This window comes from Sardina pilchardus, chromosome 4, assembly GCF_963854185.1.
Source record: "Sardina pilchardus chromosome 4, fSarPil1.1, whole genome shotgun sequence".
Taxonomy (NCBI): Eukaryota; Metazoa; Chordata; class Actinopteri; order Clupeiformes; family Clupeidae; genus Sardina; species Sardina pilchardus.
Window position 1 is genome coordinate 17708437 of NC_084997.1, and position 18692 is coordinate 17727128.

Sequence of the window (18692 nt, forward strand, 5' to 3'; positions counted from 1 at the left end):
CTATCGAATGTTTTCTTTTGCATTGGACGAGGCTTGGCAGTTTGCTCCGGGGGGTTGGGCAGAGGAGGAGGCGGCAGATGCCCACAGGACCGGCATGCCAGCTGATCCAGAGTGCAATGTGCTGCTCAACACTTTATTGTCTGCACCCCTGTTGTTTTTGCCAAAACACCCATGGATGGTGGTGGTGGTGGTGGTGGTGGGGGGGGAGGGGGTCAGCACTCGTGATGCAACGGTTTCGAGTGGTTGGCTCTCTGAGCGTTGCTGAGACGTGGCATTGATTGCCCGCTCGGCACGGCTGAAGTGCTGTTTTTTTAATCAGCGCTTTTATTTGTTTCGCCGCGCTGAAAGGGCCCGCTAAGCTCATCACCTCCACGTCATTGATCCGGCGTTGTCATACCAGTAATCAATCTCGCTCGTTTGTTGCGCAGCGTTGGCGGACGATGTGCGACACACACCATTAGCTGTGCGTGTGTTTGGCCGGACCATTTGCCTGCGAAAGCCAAGTGGGAAAGGCACAGATTTTTGCATGTCCTTTGATTATATTATTTATATTTAAAAAAAAGACTCTCTTTGTGTGCTTGTTGTGTGGGAGGTACACACAACAAGCATGACAACTGCAAAAAGAGATGGAGCCGACACAAAAACAAAGAGAAAGTGAGTGAGTGTGAGCGAGCGAGCGAGCGAGCGAGAGCGAGCGAGTGTGCGAGCGCAAGTATGTTTGAGAGTAGGAGGGGCTGTTTATGCCATGTTGCTAATGAAGTTTATACCCCAGTGAGTCTGCATTCACCACAGCCATTAGTCCCCGAGCTGCACGGCACTGTGACCCAGCTGCTGTTTACACCCTCTGGTGAGCAGACGCCAGTGGTATATGGCAAGCCCCATCAGCATTTGCTCCGATGTCTTGATATCAAGATATAGTGCGAGTCTTTTTCTTGAAACTAGTTAACTGGTGGACCACATTTCCTGCACTAGTTAACTAGTAAGAGACAAAATGCTTACTCGTTAACTAGTGCAGAGCTAGTTTACAGAAAAGACTCACTATAGTGTTGGACACTGTAGCTTGATATCAAGATATCGGAATAAATGCTGATTTGGCTTGCCATAGTTGTACACACGAGAGAGATGGACTGTGCATGTGGTCAGTGTGGCAACCCTCGTCTGTTTGTGCGAGGGGTAGATCGACAGCTAACTGCCAGACTCTCATTTTCAGTAATAGCTTTGCACCACACGTTAAGCTGGAATGAAGTTCAAGGCCTTTGTCTGTGTGGTGTAAATACGCATTGAAAAGCTGTTGTGTTGTTTGTGTTATCTCCTTCCTTTCTTTCTTTCTTTCTATCTGTCTCTCTCTCTATCTATCTCCCTCTCCGTCTCTCTGCATGCACCGTGAGTTTCTCTTGGAATAATTCATCAGCAGCTCTTCCCTGGTGACTGAAATAAGACGAACCTCGTAATGGATTAAGCACCACATACTACATCAAATTAGCAGCTATAATAACATTGATATTCCCATTAAGGCGTTTTAATGTTGTATAATCTATTGTGTTTGATAATTCTGTACAGTAAGCCCTTTTCCTCTTTTTTTTATTTCTGCTGTTCCCTGTGAATTGCTGAAATGCCTTCAGTGAGCTTGATTGGTGGTTAACAAGATAGTGTGCATTAGAACACGCACATTGCTTTTATGTGATGAACTTAAAGGTGCACTATGCAGGTTTTGGTGTGTTCGGCAACTGTAGAGCTCCCTCTAGAGTCCAGATATATTTATATTTTAGTCTGCTGTTGTAAATGGCAAAGGTATTACCCCTATACATAGTGAACATGTGTTTGTTGTGGAGGTGAAGGATTACCGTAAAACTCCAAACAATAGCCCGGGCTTTTATTTTGCCAAATCGCCAAAATGCACCGGCGTGTATTTGAGACAGGCGTCTATATGAGACAGGCATTTAATTTAGTGTTGTTGAGTGTAGGTTTATTGTAGGATTAGAAATAACTACCCAATAGCATTAGCAGACGGAAAGCATGACAACAGGAGGTTACCACATTATATTACGGTAAGCTACTTTATTTAGCCTATAATTCGAATGTGTTTCACAAATCAGATCATATTAGAATTAGCCTACTATATTAGATATGTCTTAAATTATTGGCAGCTTAAAATAGGCCTAACGAAACGATGTGACAGCGGGCTGAACAATTCAAGTTACCATCGAGCCTGTGAACTTGTTGCCCCTGATAACACATCAACAATAAAGAATGAATGCTACCCTGTAAAACAACTGATCCTATTAATCGCTATCACCGTGATCCTCAACTAGGCTACTACAAGTTGATTTGCGAATTCCTCCTCCTCCTCGTCGCTCTCCTCCACTTGCCTGCTTTGCTTGCGCAGCTCCCGATGCGCAGGGCTCTCCCTCTTTGGAGACAGACGTTACAGCTCAGCCATACGCACCCTCTTTGGATCAACCGAGAAATATCTTGCCGCTGCTTCTCCCGAATTTTGTTAGGCAAATTTGACAACTATCAGCTTAAATGTCATTTAAATCAAATCTTTTTCTTTTCCGCCACGGTATTGAGAGAAATAAGGAGAAACGCGGAGAAACGAGAGAAAGTGAAACTAAACAAAGAAAGTTCGTGATAAAATATGTTGTCTAGTGCGCAATTTTAAAAAAATGGCATTAATTAAGTAATGCAGGACATAGGCCATTGTCGAAAAAAGTTAAGCATTTGGATCTCTGGCTTTCACCTCCGCAGTCATGCAATTATAAATGTAGTGTGCGCAATCTGCACCTGCTGGCGATCTGACGGGTATAAGAAGAATAAATACAACCCGAAACTAAAAAAAACAGACCAGGCTTCTGTTGGAGACCGGCCTGTAACCCCAAATCTGTAGCCACACCGGGCGTTTAAAAGAGACATGCGTTTATTTGGGACTCGGCTATTGTTTGAAGTTTTACGATAACAACAGGCCGAAACTATCTACAAAGAGCTGCAATATACTGTATCTGCTGAGGTAATGTTTCACTATTCTCGCAAGATTTGTCGGGCTGCCGTTTTTGAAGTTGCATGGCTGGTTTTTATTATTAGTCTATGTTGTGTAACTATGCTAGGTGAATGATTCACCTACTATAAGTTTGTTTACCATCTAATTGGCTTTTTAAAGGTTATATTAAGGTGACAATCTTGCAAAGGGTACCTTTAAGATGCATTGGGTTTCAAACGGCCTCTTTTCATTTAAACTGCCTGACAGCATGCTTCACAAGCATGCTCACACTCCTGTTTATATTATTTATGATGGTCGTGTTTGAGCCTGTAGAGTTCTGTTGAAAATTGTGAACAGTCTTTTGCCTCCCCCTTGTGGTGACAAATTGAAATTGCAGCTTTACTGGAGCTTGGAGAGAGGAAGGAACATGTTGAAACTGTCTTATCGCAAGAGAAGCATTCAGCATTCAGCATTTAGACCTCATTCTGCGCCACACAAACCACATCACACCACGTCAGCATGTGCCACGACACCTGACCCTATTGCGCGCACACGCACACACACACACACACGCACACACGAACACACCTCTTTTTAGATGAGTTGAGCTCAAACAAAAAGGGTGAAATAGCGGCCAGCGGGCCACATCCGGCCCATTTAAAATGTTCTGCAGCCCATAAGCTGCCTGCAAATCTGGCTGCCATGTGTAAGTGCATTGCAAAACACATGTGCCATGTGGCTGCCATGTGTAAGGTAAACGCAGGGTTGCTGACTAGCGCACACCACACCGTTTTCTCATGCTAACTTTTCCACTTTGCTTGCATATGCTTGTATTTGTAACTTCGATTAAACGGACAAGAGATGCATGCCTTAACACTGACGCAAGGTGAATTTAAAACATGCTGCAGCTACACTGTGGTGGAGGTCAGTCTGCCTTGAAAGGCAGTGTGAAATAGTGTTTATTTATAAGCCAATAATCTGAACTCATTGACAAATGTACCACCACGTTATGTTTCCTCTATATTCAATGTATTGGTCGTAATTATGTTTGCTCATTCATTTACATAAATATCGGTACAGACTGACTGACAGATGAGTCTCACTCCAAGCTGATCTGAAGAGTTGGCAGCCCTAACGCATGTTTATTGCCCATCCACAAAAGGAATCATTATGCCCATATCATTTTTTGCATGGCCCACAGAATCCCAGTGGGTGTCCTATCTGGCTCGCTTGAATATCCCTGTCATAGAGCACTTGGACAGCTGACCAACTCTAATTCTCTACAAATAGCCGTAGCCAACCCTTTAGCAAAACCAGACCTTAAAGAAGAACTCTGTGGAACAGAGATCTGTGGGAGACATTGCTAAAGTCATGAGGTGCCTCTCATGCAGCGTTTATACGTCCTCCCTCGCTCCACGGGCCTCGATCCTCACTGATCTACATAAAGAATGATGGGGCAGCAACAATGGGATAGTATATCCCTTCATCTATCTCTCTTTATGTAGATCAGTGAGGATCGAGGCCCGAGGAGCGAGGGAGGACGTATAAACGCTGCATGAGAGGCACCCATGGAGTACGGTCAGCATGAAAATAAAAGAAAAAGCAAAAATCAGCGCTACCTAGCCCGAGTTGCAGCCAGGCAGCCAGGCAGGTAATAGTGCTACACACTGGGGGCATCTTTAAAATCATGCCCCCAGAGTGCAGCACGGTAGCTGTCTGAGTTCCTTTTCCTCTGACTTTCCCTTTAAGAACCTAGTGACATGGCAGTCACGACTATATAAGAAACTAAGAAAGAGGCCTCACTTATTTTTTATTTTTTTAGGGAGGAGAAATGATCAAGTAATCGCTCAAGTATTGACTTCAGCTGTGAGGAATGAGGGTGTTCATTCTGAGGGTGGAGACACATGATGGATGAAGATCTTGGAAGTGCTGCAGTGGAGACTTGCAATGTCAAAGACACATTTTCTTGAGCTAGGGAGAGACGGACATTTTATGAGCGCCAATAAATGGGGGTGAGAGCTCAGTGATGTATCGCTCTTCTTCTCTGTCACCCCAATCACATCACATGACCTGTGGGATATGTACTGATCGATCCAGCACAGCTAAAACAGTCATGCCAATAAGTCATCTCAACGTTTTGTGTGTGTGTGTGTGTGTGTGTGTTTGTATGTATAGGCTAAGTGGAGGGTGTGAAAATGCGGTGTCACGCACACACACACACACTCTCTCTTCATTCAACTCTTAGTCATTTAGCACAACTCTGTCACTAGAGGGCAGTGTTTCTGTTCCGATCAGCAGCCACTGGCTTCATTTGAGTTCCGTTATGCCACTGTGCGCAGGCATATGGGTTAACGTTCCCTGGTGACGTGTGCATTGTTTTCAAATAATTTATTACAGCCCTTCAGGCCCTTAGACTAATGCAAGGGAGTGAGACCCAGAGAATCCCACATGGAGGTTTGGAGCTCCACTAATGGTTCAACAGAGAACGGTTTCCGTGCCTTGGCTGTTAATGGCCTACGCTGGATGATGGACAAGGACTTGGAAAAAAACTTAATGAGATGTCATTCATGCAAGCGGTGGTATATATGATTTAAGAGGCACGTGCTTCTAGAAAAGTGTTCCCAGTTTTGTCACTATGTGTGCAGTCTGTGACCTTGTTGAACAAATCAACTCAAGTATTTTTGTTATGTGCACAGTCTGTCACGCAAGTTGTCACCATAGGTAGTAGTCATTGGTTGCTGTTGCTGGAAATCACCGTCTTTTTGAGCAGACCACTACGCTTTTCTGTGCTCCTTTTTTTCCGCTCCATCATTACATTTTTAATAAATCATGGTAGTCATATCATTTTATAAATTTGTACATTAATTTTTTACAGCACTACCCTGCATTCAGCTCTCATGTTTCCTGTTGGTAATTCCTAGCGGTGTATGCGAGCATGTATCCACGGATTCCAATCTTCCAATTAGTGTGGAGCTCTACAACTCCTACACCTACTGTACACAACCTAACACACACACACACACACACACACACACACACACGAAATCTGAGCTCCATACAGCAGTGCATATGGAGACCCTGTTACCCGTCTCCCAGGACTGTGTGTGTGTGTGTGTGTGTGTGTGTGTGTGTGGGAAGGCGGTGTGGCACAAGCACGGTCCAAGAATAAACCCTCTGATTGGCCGGCCGCTGGGCTCCATCTGGCCCGTCTGAGCGCTGACGGCTCCCCCGAGTGCCAAGCTTGAGGTTCCACGCAGCAGCGGGAAGAAAGAGATGATGATGCTGAGTTTTTGGGTGCCGTTCAAAGGATCCGACGTGTGTGAGCTGTCCGCAGCGAGTGTGTGTGTGTGTGTGTGTGTGTGTGTGTGTGTGTGTGTGTGTGAATCCATGGATCTTAGCCAGCCATCCTCCTCTCTCTCTCTCTCTCTCTCTCTCTCTCTCTCTCTCTCTCTCTCTCTCTCTCTCTCTATCTCTGTCTATCTCTCTCTCTCTCTCTCTCTTCTGCTTGGCCTCTCAACGCTGATGTTCCACACCAAAGGGTCTCGGCCACAGCCGGTTTTCTGTCACGATAAGCCGCTCTCGTGTCGAGGCCACAGCACGACACGCCGCGCATATTGAAACGGCCGATGTGGTCTCTGGGCTCCTCCGTGTGCCTGCGTCAGGGGCCGCGCGGTGGGCTGGGTCATCTCGGCTCTGCCTCTCCAGTCTTCGCTACTGACCAGATCCTGGTCGTGCTTTGGAGATTTTTCAGTGCCACCGCACCATACCCCTCCCCCAACCCTACCCTTCCACCACCCATGTCTCCAATCATCACCTGCAGCACACTGGTGCTCTGGCGTAGTGTTAGTGGGTAGTAAGTAGCAGAGGTGGAAGACTCCGGCGTCAGAGAGCAAAGGTCCAATCATGTATTGGTTCTACCTGTGCACTTAACACAGTTGATCTCATCGACACCTGGCTGAAGAGTTGTGCTAATTAGAATCAGCTGGTTTCAGTGAATGGTTGGCACAGATATGTGGTAGGACTTTCTGAACTAGGACTGCTTTCTGAAGCTGTAGTTTTCCACCTCTGGTAACCCACTGAGCAAAAACTGGTCCAAAATATGTCCAGAAGACGTCTTCAGACTAGCCAGAATGAACGTTTTTAAGACGTATTTCCTGGAGGTTGAATAGATGTGTTGTTCTGGGTGTGATATAGGTGTCGCTTGAAGACGTCTGAAAGACTTAATTAGACATCCAGAAGACGTCCTCAGAGTAGCCAGAACGTCTATTTGCAACTAATTTTGGCTGTCTATAGACGTCCCGAATGGGGTCAGGCTGGACTATTTTGTGCTGTTTTTTGGACGTCCATAGACGTTTCTTGCTCAGTGGGAAGTAGGATTCTCCCCTCTCAGAGCTGCAGTTTCTGACTCCTGGAGGGAGTAGTCCACCCCCCACCCCCCCCACCACCACCATATCTTATGAGAATGTGGTGGAGCATGCTGCTGGCAGATCCTCCCAATGCGCAACTAATTCCTCAAGCTCCTGGTTGACACGAAATGTTTATGCTAGGTTTGCCTTCAGCCCCGCAGCAGAAACCGCCTCCTGCGATGTGGATTTGCTAATTCAAAAGGCGAGGATGATGCCTTGCACTTAGTAATGCTCCTCCTGGTGTGTGATGTCCTTGGCCTATGATGCTTTAAGATATTATTCTTGGGTGTACCTCTCCTGGTGAATAGACCTCTCAATAAGGCAGTAGAGATGAGATTGATTATGTAGTGGGGGGGCGAATTTGGAAGAAAAGATGATAACTGACTGTGCTTCAGTCGACCCTGAAGTTGTTTTGGCCTAAAACTTAAAAGTTTGATGTTTGACTTTTTGACAAAAAGCTGTTATGGGAAACAATCAGTCGTCCTTCAGGGATCTGTTCCTGGAATTGTCATGAAAGTTTGGGTGAATTTGATTTTTTGTACCTTCAGTCTGTTGAGAACAGAACAGGTGTTTTGACAAAGACAGATGTGATGTGACGCACGCCACTTCTAACGTCTTGCCATCTGTTGCTCTCCACCGCAGATTCCCATGATGCTGTTCTGCGGTTTAATGCTGCCCCCACAGAAGGCTATGAGCGGGACGTGGGGAATAAAACCACTATACGTATCATCAATTCACAGGTACGTATGTGTGTGTGTGTGTGTGTGTGTGTGTGTGTGTGTGTGTGTGTGTGTGTGTGTGTGTGTCCTTTGAAGCCCCTCAGCCATGCAAAAGCACAATGTGCCATAATTGAAGTGCTCTATGAAAAGGTGTGTGGATTGCTCTCTCCCTTGAAGCAGTTTGTTTTATGTTGATTTGGTCTTGAACCAAATCATTCTAATTAAGTATATCATTAAGGTAATTAATGTAAAGTGTAGAAGTAATGAATGACAACCAGAAACGGCCTTTAGTAGTTCTTGAAGATGTAGCATCTAATCGAGATCAAGAGATCATTGAGTCCTCTATCTTAAAAGGGTAGGCTGTTGCACAGATTACTCATGTAATAATATACTGCGAGGCTTTTGTGAAGTAGAGGAAGGAAGGAGACCTGGACACCATTCTGTTAAGGTTGTATTCACATAGCCAACTAGAAAAGCACTCCAAGAGTGCAGACCTCCGCCAAGCGAAAACATAAAAAAAAACAGAAACAAGCAAACAAAGCAACAAACCCTGATGAAAACATAACCTCCTTGGCAGAGGTAATAAAAATGAGTGCACGATATATTACAGTCTCTTTATGTTTCCTCTATGTCTTTTCTAAAGAAACATGAGTCTGGATGGTGTAGCAGGTATAGTGAAGGTGTACTTGCTGCGGCTAGGTACCGTAATATCCAAAGTTGTCCTGTCATTTTTCTTATGGTAACCATACGCCTTTAAATTGAGTATTTCCTCTTAACAATCAGTGTTATTTTGTCTAGTAAATGAAACTATGGAGGCTAGTAGCAGCAGCCAAGTTGCAATAGGCTGCAGAAAGCACTGTGAAGTGGATAGGATCACATCAGTGCATTATCTTGAGATATATTGGTATTCATTACATGGCCTCTCGGCCAATTACAGTGTGAGGTTGGAACTAACAGTGGTGCAATTTCTTATTACCATGAGCCCATGACCACGTATTGCCTGCTGCTGCTACCTGTCGAGGAGTCATTTGCGCATCGTTTTCCACCAGCAGTGGACTCAGACACGGTGCAAATCATGCCAAGTCTTTCTTGATATTTGCAGTGGGGGATTTGAAGCCTCCTTGTAATACCATCTCCATCCAATTCCTTCCATAACTAAGGCAGAGACCAGGCTGGCTGAAGGGCATATCTCTGCTTCCTGTTTTGGAAACAGACTATATCATGGTGCGCCTCCAACAGAATCCTTAGCTTAGTGTCCAATGTGGATGTTTATTTGAATGTGTGAGAGTGCTTGACTGATATTGAGTTTGTCTTCATAGTGCTACCAGTCCCCTGATTCCTTTGACGTGTGTGTGTGTGTGTGTGTGTGTGTGTGTGTGTGTGTGTGTGTGTGTGTGTGTGTGTGTGTGTGTGTGTGTGTGTGTGTGTGTGTGTGTGTGTGTGTGTGTGTGTGTGTGTGTGTGTGTGTGTGTGTGTGTGTGTGTGTGTGTGTGTGTGTTTTTCTTCCTCCACAGATCCTTGCCAACCCCAAGCATCAGTTTAATAGCAGCTCGCTTTACAAGAATGTCACGCTGGTGGCTTGGGATCCTGCACCCTATGCTGTCAATCTACACAAGGTATACACAACTACTCAACACATACACATATTTTCAAATCATCTTTTATCACATGGCTCAACATATTTTATTTGAAAGGGATTTTTTTTAGACTTCATGATAATGTCAGACAATAATGTCACTATTTGATTCACAGACATTATCAAAACATACCACTTCCTTGCCTATTTTGGAACTCTGCCTTCTGCCATGTTTGGTTTCCTTCTACTTGTGACCTGTCCATCTTGCAGTGCATTATGTAAACATGTCATCATCAACTATATCATTAACATCATGATATGGCAAACTCTTGTCATGGGGAGGAATTTTACTATTGATAGTAACTGTAAAGCAAAAGGAAATTAAAGGAAATTAAAACGAAAAGCCCCACAGAATTTAAAAATAGACAGACTCTGACTTCACACATTTTTTTTCACACAAATTAACTTCGCTGGAGTTTAGGTGATCCGTTCTCTGGATGACACAAGTACAGTATTTATGTGTTGCACACCCGATTTTGGAAAACAAGCTTTCACACCAATTACATAAAATGTACTTACAGCTCACTATGGTGTGAACCAAAAGCTCTAGACTCGAGATTGAATACACCCTCAATGAGATGTATTAAAGGGGATGTCATTGAGATTGAATAGAGTCTATAATTACTTAGATATGAGGGACTATTTAGAGTCATTGGGGTCGTCATCATCAATCCCATCCCAATCCCATTATTGTTCCTTTTCCCGTCCTCCAGAAGGTTAAACCAAGAGAGAGAGCTATTTTAAGACCAAAGAAACTGTAGGGTCTAGCACCCATAGTTTCTTTGAAAGGACATGCCATCTAGTAAACTGAGAAGCTTTTTCAGAAAGCCTTTCATATCATGCAGTCAGGTAAATATTCTGTTACTGAAAGGCACCCCCCCCCCAAAAAAGATAATTTTGGACACGGTGGAGGCTCAATGTGTGCTGCTATTCAGACACATGTAAAAGCCCACTCTTTCATGGAAGTTAAGATTGATGGCGTCTCTTCCTTGGCTTGGCTACAATTGCATGCAGACAGGCCTACTTCTGTTATCTTGAGCTTCCAGTTAGTAAGCTTGCACAGCAAACACGTGAGGTTAGGTGACATGAAGGTGAGCTGCCATGCTAAAATTGGCTAAATGTAACTTATTTCTAAACGGGATGATACAGACATGCAAGATCTTTTATTATTCTTTACACATGTATAATTAAATCATCATATTTAACCAAAAACTGAGTCAACTAACAAACATTTTATGACAACTGACTACTAATAGCTTGTTATGTCATGAGTTAGTAAACAATATATGAAATAAAATACAATTTCAACAAGAAATAATGACACTCCTTTGACAAACAACATCAAATTGAATTTCGATCTGCCCTCTTAAAGGCTTTTATTTCATTACTGAGAATAACTGCCGTCACAGTGGGCCCTTTAGTCACTGGCATGGCCTCTACCGTCAATAATAAAATCTCTCTCAGTGGCATAGGCCTTAGTAGTGAGTTGGGATGTTAATGCTGCCCCTGAAATAGAGTATGTCTGTACACAAATTAACCTATTCTCCTCCACTTGGTCTGTAAGTAGGTTACTAATAATATGACGCCCCTTAGTGATGGTTTCTTTGTGCTATTTAAATAGAGTACTGCTGTTCCTAAGGTTACACTCCTCATGTTCAAAACACACTTATCTCTGCATAATGTTAGCATTGAAGTTAAGCTACTTAACTTCATGCTCTTCGTTTTCAAAAATAACATTGTGCACAGTTGTCTTTTTTCAGAAAAGTTTTAGTTTGCATTAACCCGTGTATATGCCATGTCAAACCTGTAGGTAGTAGTGTAACAAGAAGCTCAAGCCCATTACCATTACCATTACCATTACCATTTGATTTGTATTTGCAAATGCAAACAACCTGCCACTCTGAATGCATCCATGATCACCATAGTCCAATGAAAATGCAAACATTGGTCATATAGCCATGTATTGTGAAGTTGGCAGCCTAAGACTTTTGGCGCGTAGACTGCCTAAAACTGTTTTTTCTCAGTTTACATTCAAATGTGAAACCAGAGTTTTCAAGAATCACATTCAGAGGCGAAACGGGGCCTAAAACACAACATTTGAATCAATGTATCTTCTTTCGTCGATTTTTTCAGTTTCGGTGGGTTATTTCAGCTCACCACTGAAGGAGCAGAAAAAGTGCCAAGAGAGTGAGATGCTTTCATCACAGCAAAAGTTGGCTGCTTTGAACACCCTATAATAGAAAACAATTAGCTTTGTTAACACTCTTTTATTTGCTACATAACCTCACAAGTGTTATTTTATGGTTTTCACTTTTACTCTACAGTGTAAAACTAACCTGAAAAAGAATGACCCGTGAATGAGAAGTCATGTAGGTAGTGTAGACACAGACACCGATAAAGGAGAAGCTATGTCCAAACTGGTTAGTCGGTGGGTGGTGTGGATGCAGAAGGACGCAGATGGAAGGGAATTTTACATGCATTTGGCATGAAATGAGATGCAGTGCTGTGGCAACTCTGTCCACCTAGTTCGATCTCCTCTCTTCAGCCTTTTCATTTCCCCATGCACCAATTTGATGTTTTGTCTCCGATAAAATACCGTGATGTTCCCCCTCTTCCGATCCTTGGCATTCCCCACATGACATTGTTCCATTAACCTCCGTCTGGTGTTGATGGAGTGTCTTGGCAGTGACGTTGGTGCTGCTATTTATAGCTCGCTGGCTGGTATGGTGGATGGTGCAATTTTACTCCCCCCCCCCCCCACACACACACATACACACACACACCTCTTCTGTGGTATTGTAGAGCTTTGGACACATTGTCCCATTCGGTCCTATTGTCTATTAGCTTCACAATGGTGCCTCTTTGTATGAAAGAACAGAGTAATCGTGTCAGAGTCTAATTGTTCACAAAATTGGTTTCCTCTTTAGGTTTTCTTTGCCATTTATTTTATTCGTGTGGCTAATTTTCCACATGTGCAAACCCGAAAAGTGGACCGTTATTCCCCCTGTGGCAGAGTAAACATGTCTTAGTTTAGCCAGAGCTCTGTATTAGGGGGAGGGTTCCAGCGGGAGCTGGGGTAAAAACAATGGAATTGAAACCGAATGCCCCGAAGAAAAATATAGACGAAGACTTTAAAAAAAAAAGGTAGCGTTAACTGTTCACAAATGGTCCAAATAGAAAAGAAGCTTTGTAATACAGGACATGCGGCTGAAACGTTGTTCGGAGAGGCCTGGAGGGAGATCATGTCGGCTCACCTGTACGTGCTTTCTCTGAAGGCAAACATCAGAGGGCTGGAGAGCCAGTGAAGTAGCCTGAGAAGAGGTGTGTGACGTGCACATGTATGAGTTGATTAAAGACAGGACTGCCACTGAGCTCTTCATCATCACTGTGCTATAGAGAGTACGATCAGTCAGAGCACTGGAGATATCCAAGTCCACTTATATAAGCCTATTTATAGGCAAATATATACGTATATTATTTAGAGCCGTTCACTTCATGCCGTAACCTGGATGTCATCCATTAAATAAATTACTAGTTGGTTGAGGCGCAGTGGTCCTTGTAATGTATAGTTAATGAGGGCAGGTTGATTTATTAATCATGTTCAGTGCTTAAGGTGTGGAAGATTTCTCGCATCAAGAGAACTGACCATAGACCTTCAACCCAGAGTTTAATGTAGCGGTTTGTCTTGTATAATGATGAAGGAAATGGAAGAGAAGCACACAAGATGGAGGCCATAGGAAGCCCTGCGCTTCTTAAAGGACTATTCTCATCATTTTCTTTTTTTTTAATCGGTGTAGAAAGCTAAAACAAGTGATACCCTAAATACTTTCTCCTCTGTACTGTATGTGAAGACATCGTCATTATTTCACCTGCAAATGTGTATGTGTTGTTTCAGCTATGTAAACATCTTTCTTATTTCACCAGTGTGTATATAAAGACATCCTCATTGTTTCACCAGTGAATGTAAAGACATCATCACTATTTCACCAGTGAATGTAAAGACATCATCATTATTTCACCAGTGAATGTAAAGACATCATCATTATATCACCTGTGAATGTAAAGACCTCATCCTCATTAAGACATCCTCATTATTTCACCAGTGTGTGTGTGTGTTTATATAAAGACATCATCATTATATCACCTGTGTATATAAAGACGTCATCATTATGTCACCTGTGAATGTAAAGACCTCATCCATTAAGACATCCTCATTATTTCACCAGTGAATGTAAAGACATCATCATTATTTCACCAGTGAATGTAAAGCCGTTCTCATTATCTCCCCTGTGAATGTAAAGAGGTCTCTTCTTCTCCGCAGTGGTACATGAGCCCAGACTACAACCTGTTCTCTCCGTACGTGGAGCACCGGAAGCACTTCCCGGCGCAGCCCTTCTACATCCTGCACCCGCGCTTCATCTGGCAGCTGTGGGACGTGATCCAAGGCAACACCCTGGAGAACATCCAGCCCAACCCCCCCTCCTCCGGCTTCATCGGTGAGGCCTCCCACTAGACGGCCATTCAGCATGTCACACAGCTGTTTGCGTGTGTCTGTGTGTGTGTGTGTGTGTGTGTGTGTGTGTGTGTGATCATTTCACTGCATGTGAGAGATTGGAGAGGGGAGAGGAGATGGATAGAGAAGCCTTCCGCTCAGTGGTTTGTGTGTGTATGTGTGTGTGTGTGAGAGTGAGAGAGAGTGTAATCATGGAAGGATGTAACTTTGAAAGCCTGAGAGAGATGAAGAGAGGAGGGGGAAGGGGGAGATGGAGAAATGGTTAGCCTCCCGCTCAGCGGTTTGTGTGTGTGTGTCTCCCGCTCAACAGTGTGTGTGTGTGTGTGTGTGTGTGTGTGTGTGTGTGTGCGCGCGCGTCTCCCGCTCAGCAGTTTGTAAAGCTTTACCTCTCCCTCGGTGTCCAAGCACCTCTGATAATTTGATAGTAACTCCATGGATGCATACATCAAACAGTCGTTTGGCATTTAAGAGCACATCTTCCTCACTGCCTCTCTCACTCTCTCCCTCACACACACACACACACACATACACACGCATACTTTATCTTTCACATGCAGCCGTTTGACATTTCGAAGATCCTTATATTAACTAGGTGTGCTTGAACTTTCCCTCAATTATTGTGAGCAATTATATAGACATGTTATTTCATTCATGTGACAGGCGGTGCATATTCCAAGAAATATTTCGTTTGAAAAGAAAAGACGGCACAACCCCAGGCAGCTGAGCCACACAGACCCCGAGTTCAGAACTAGGTGCTCGTGGACAGTGTGCAGAGTGGATTGCCTGTGCAACTACATAGCTACAGGCAGAATATATTGGGGGGATTGAGCAGCAAACAAATAGCGCTCTCTTCGTTGTGGAGTGCCAGGATTCTGTGGCGTGCGATTCTGTGTGTATTTTTATCACCCATTGGCACATTTATATTTTCCTATCCTCATATCACCAAATCAGGTCAGCGATGTTCTTTCCAGTGCCAATTCTGGCCACTGTTGATATACAGCCAGTGTGAAGTCATAAGCTCTGTCATCAAACAATGATCTGCACTTTGTGGACTGTTATTTAGTGCTGCTGACAGTTTGTGTGTGTGTGTGTGTGTGTGTGTGTGTGTGTGTGTGTGTGTGTGTGTGTGTGTTGTATATGTGTGTTTTGACAGGATGTGTGAAACACAGGGTAGTTATTCTGCCTACAATGTTTCCCCTCAAGGTCTGTAATCAGTGCCTGTGGAGAGAGAGAAAGAAGTGAACCTGATTTGGCAGTTGGGAAACCATGCAATTTGTGTGTGTTTACGTGTTTGTCACTGTAGTTATTGTGTGTATGGTGTGGTGTCATGAAAATAAAAAACCACCAAATTGACCGAGCAACACACAAACAACTTTCTCCTGTTTGGCACGGTTTATACAGGTTTTGTAACAGGACAAGGAGCAAGCACTCAGGACATTTGTAGGAATTCAAATTGCAATCCTATTAAATCATACACAATCATATCTCAGTCATATGGGTCTCCTCAGAGTGCGTTCGTAACAACTTTTGAAAGTCACATTTAGAAAATGCTGTATTTTTTCCTTTTCATTTGTTGGAGTTCAAATTACAATCCTATTAAATCACACACAGTCATATCTCAGTCATATGGGTCTCATCAGAGTGCGTTCATAACAGCTTTTGAAAGTCACATTTAGAAAATGCTGCATTTTTCCTCTTACCTTTTCTTTTTTTTTTAACCCAAGCATTCTCAGTCTAACTAAACATCCATTCACTTATTGCACTTGTTTGAAATCAGGAACAATCTCTTCTTCACATTAAAGAACAACATAGAGAATTTGATACAACAAATTACTCCACAGAGCAAGCAAGCAGAACAGAGAAAGAAATCAAGCGTGGACAAATTGACATAATAACACAATGAATACAGAGGCCGCTTGCCTGATAAAGAGAAAGATAGAGAAAGACCGAACGAGAGTTGGCTGGTGTGCACACTTGGGAGTGGACATACGAGTCGCCACACATTAATAAGACATCGGGAAAAGACACGTCATCACCAGATCACGCCCAAAAAACTGAAGAACTCTCACACACATACACAATCCCTTTCTCTCTCTCTCTCTCTCTCTCTCTCTCTCTCTCTCTCTCTCTCTCTCTCTCTCTCTCTCTCTCTCTCTCTCTCTCTCCACACACACACACACACACACACACACACACACACAGGCACAAAATGACACACATATGCATGCCTTGCATTGCCAGAGCCGCTAATTTGGAATCTCTAAAAACAGAAAACAGCACTGTGTAAACACACACCCACATACTGCAAATGCACACAACAAAGACATGTCTTTTGGTTGCCATCTCACGTCCACAAAAAGATGGACGCTCCTCTTTTTACTCTCCTTCAAAGGATGACCTCTTCCTGATGATGTCCTGCCAGTGATGTAACAGTGACTGGCACAGGAAATGAGGGGGAGAAAAAGATGGGATGGGATCAGGAAATGATCTGGGTTGAACTCGAACCAGACCTTAATATGGTTCGGGTAGGGTTGGGTACCTGTCGCATTTGAACCAATATCGGTACCGGTGCTGAGATGCTGAGCTGAGACTCAGTGTCGGTTTTCAACGGTACTTGGTTCAATACCTTACCCTTACTGAATCTGTAACACCTTGTTTGTGACAACCACAACATTTAATTCAAGTTGCAAAAAACTCAATTTATACAGAGAACATGTTTAACACAATACAAACCCCTCTCCTTCACCGTCTTCCCTCCTAAGTATGAACATACAAACAGTGGATAGTAAACAGACTTAATCAAACTCAAAGATGGAACAAATAATTAGTCCACTAGGGTTATTTGATGATAAGGCTTTTTATGGCCATGTTCATGAAAAAGACAATCCATCCACTTTTGTATGTGATTCATGCATAGCCTCCTTCCCAGTTCTATCTTTGTTTAAATTACTTTGTTTCAGTCAGTCTCTTAGCAGGCCAGCGTAGAAGGCTAGTTTAAATTAGTTTAGTTGTTTGGTTATTCTTTGACAAATAAAACATTCCAATGCAAACGTGAATTTGAACTGAATGTGAATGAGCTCGATTTAATGCGGAACATTGTCCCATCGTGGAACGTTACGTAGAGCCTGCAGGGGTTCTAATTTCTGCAGCTGTGTTTCTCTTATCGGCTGACCGCTTCTAGTCTGCATGGCGCAGCGGACTAGAGCTGTTAGCAACTGTTGTCACAACAAATCCAACATTAGCTAGTAGTTGGCAAATAGCCTGGATATTATTAATGCTGTTAAGACACCATGTCCATTTATCGTAGCCATGATACATTTAAATAGCGTTAGCATGCGGCTTTCCTGTCACATAGGCTTTGAACTGTGAACTAAGTTTGTTTGTTTTTAAGTCTTTGTTTGACCATTTGACCTTTGTTTGACCATTTTGAATGGATTCAGCTCACTCGTGATTCAGAACGATGTGTGCATTCCATAGCACTCCCGTCAAATGTCACTATTATTTTAAGTTCTTACCAGGTACGTATAGGCCTACTATTCTGATTCATAACTTATGCCCACTCTTGGTGCAACACATGCAGGTTTAAATGGTGCGTATTAAGTAAGCCATAATAACTTTTGTTTTTGAGACAGACATAATGTTACACTCAGACATGAGCTCAGTTGGTGCACTCCACTCCTGATGCATATGAAAATACCGAAATTTGGCACGATTGATTTCACGTGAACTAATACTCGGTAATACCGACCTAATTCGGTTGGTACCAGTAATAGTACAGTGTTCGGTACCCAACCCTAGGTACGGGCACTGTAGCCAGTTGAGACACAGTGTCCCCCCCATTGTGTATTATTCTAGTTGAACGCCTGCAGCCAACCAAAACCACATCACAACCCCTTAGTCTTCCAAGTTGAGATGACAAAATAATGAGCCGCTGCCTTTATGAGCGCAGTCACGGAACGCTGCACGAGTTCTGATTCGGCGAGAAGCAGGATTTGATCTGTTTTCAGCAGCAAAAAAAAGCTTGGTTCAGTGGAGAGCGAGTGACTTGTAAATGTCGTGTTTGACGTTCACGAACCAGTGTTCACTCTCCATCCATGGAATGAGCCGGCGAGTTCGTAAGCCTTTTTTATTTTTTTTGTATAGCTTCCAGTCTTGTCGACAGTCAACGGTAAAAATCCCCCTTTTGACATGTAATGGCGCCGCGGGCACTCAGGAGGCGCTGATGTGCGAGTGGCTCCTCTCCGTGGCCGGCGTGCTGCAGCAGTGGTTGGGCAGGCTGGTGGACGGCCGGTGGACGGAGAGCTGGGGCGCCGTCTTGCTGTAGATGCGGCGGTTGAGGTGGATGGCCGTGGTCTTGGAGGGCATGGACGACTGGCCGTTCTCCGCCTGCCTCCGCAGGCAGCCGATCATGATCAGGAAACACCTTTTGAACTGGGAGAGG

The 18692-nt window shown here is 43.7% G+C and overlaps 2 protein-coding genes across 3 annotated transcripts in view; one reads left to right on the forward strand and one right to left on the reverse strand.

The window, feature by feature from the left end:
- Positions 1-18692, forward strand: part of st6gal2a (ST6 beta-galactosamide alpha-2,6-sialyltranferase 2a) — a 57596-nt gene that overhangs the window by 33526 nt on the left and 5378 nt on the right. For both annotated transcript variants that reach the window (XM_062534397.1, XM_062534398.1), the window contains exons 4-6: positions 8026-8123; positions 9617-9718; positions 14060-14234. In XM_062534397.1, the coding sequence (XP_062390381.1) occupies positions 8026-8123; positions 9617-9718; positions 14060-14234 (375 nt within the window). The remainder of the gene's footprint in view (positions 1-8025; positions 8124-9616; positions 9719-14059; positions 14235-18692) is intronic.
- The window catches only part of tmtops2b (teleost multiple tissue opsin 2b), a 28483-nt gene continuing 27822 nt past the window's right edge, over positions 18032-18692 (reverse strand). The window contains exon 4 of the mRNA XM_062534399.1: positions 18032-18682. Coding sequence (XP_062390383.1) covers positions 18461-18682 — 222 coding nt within the window. The 3' untranslated portion in view covers positions 18032-18460. The remainder of the gene's footprint in view (positions 18683-18692) is intronic.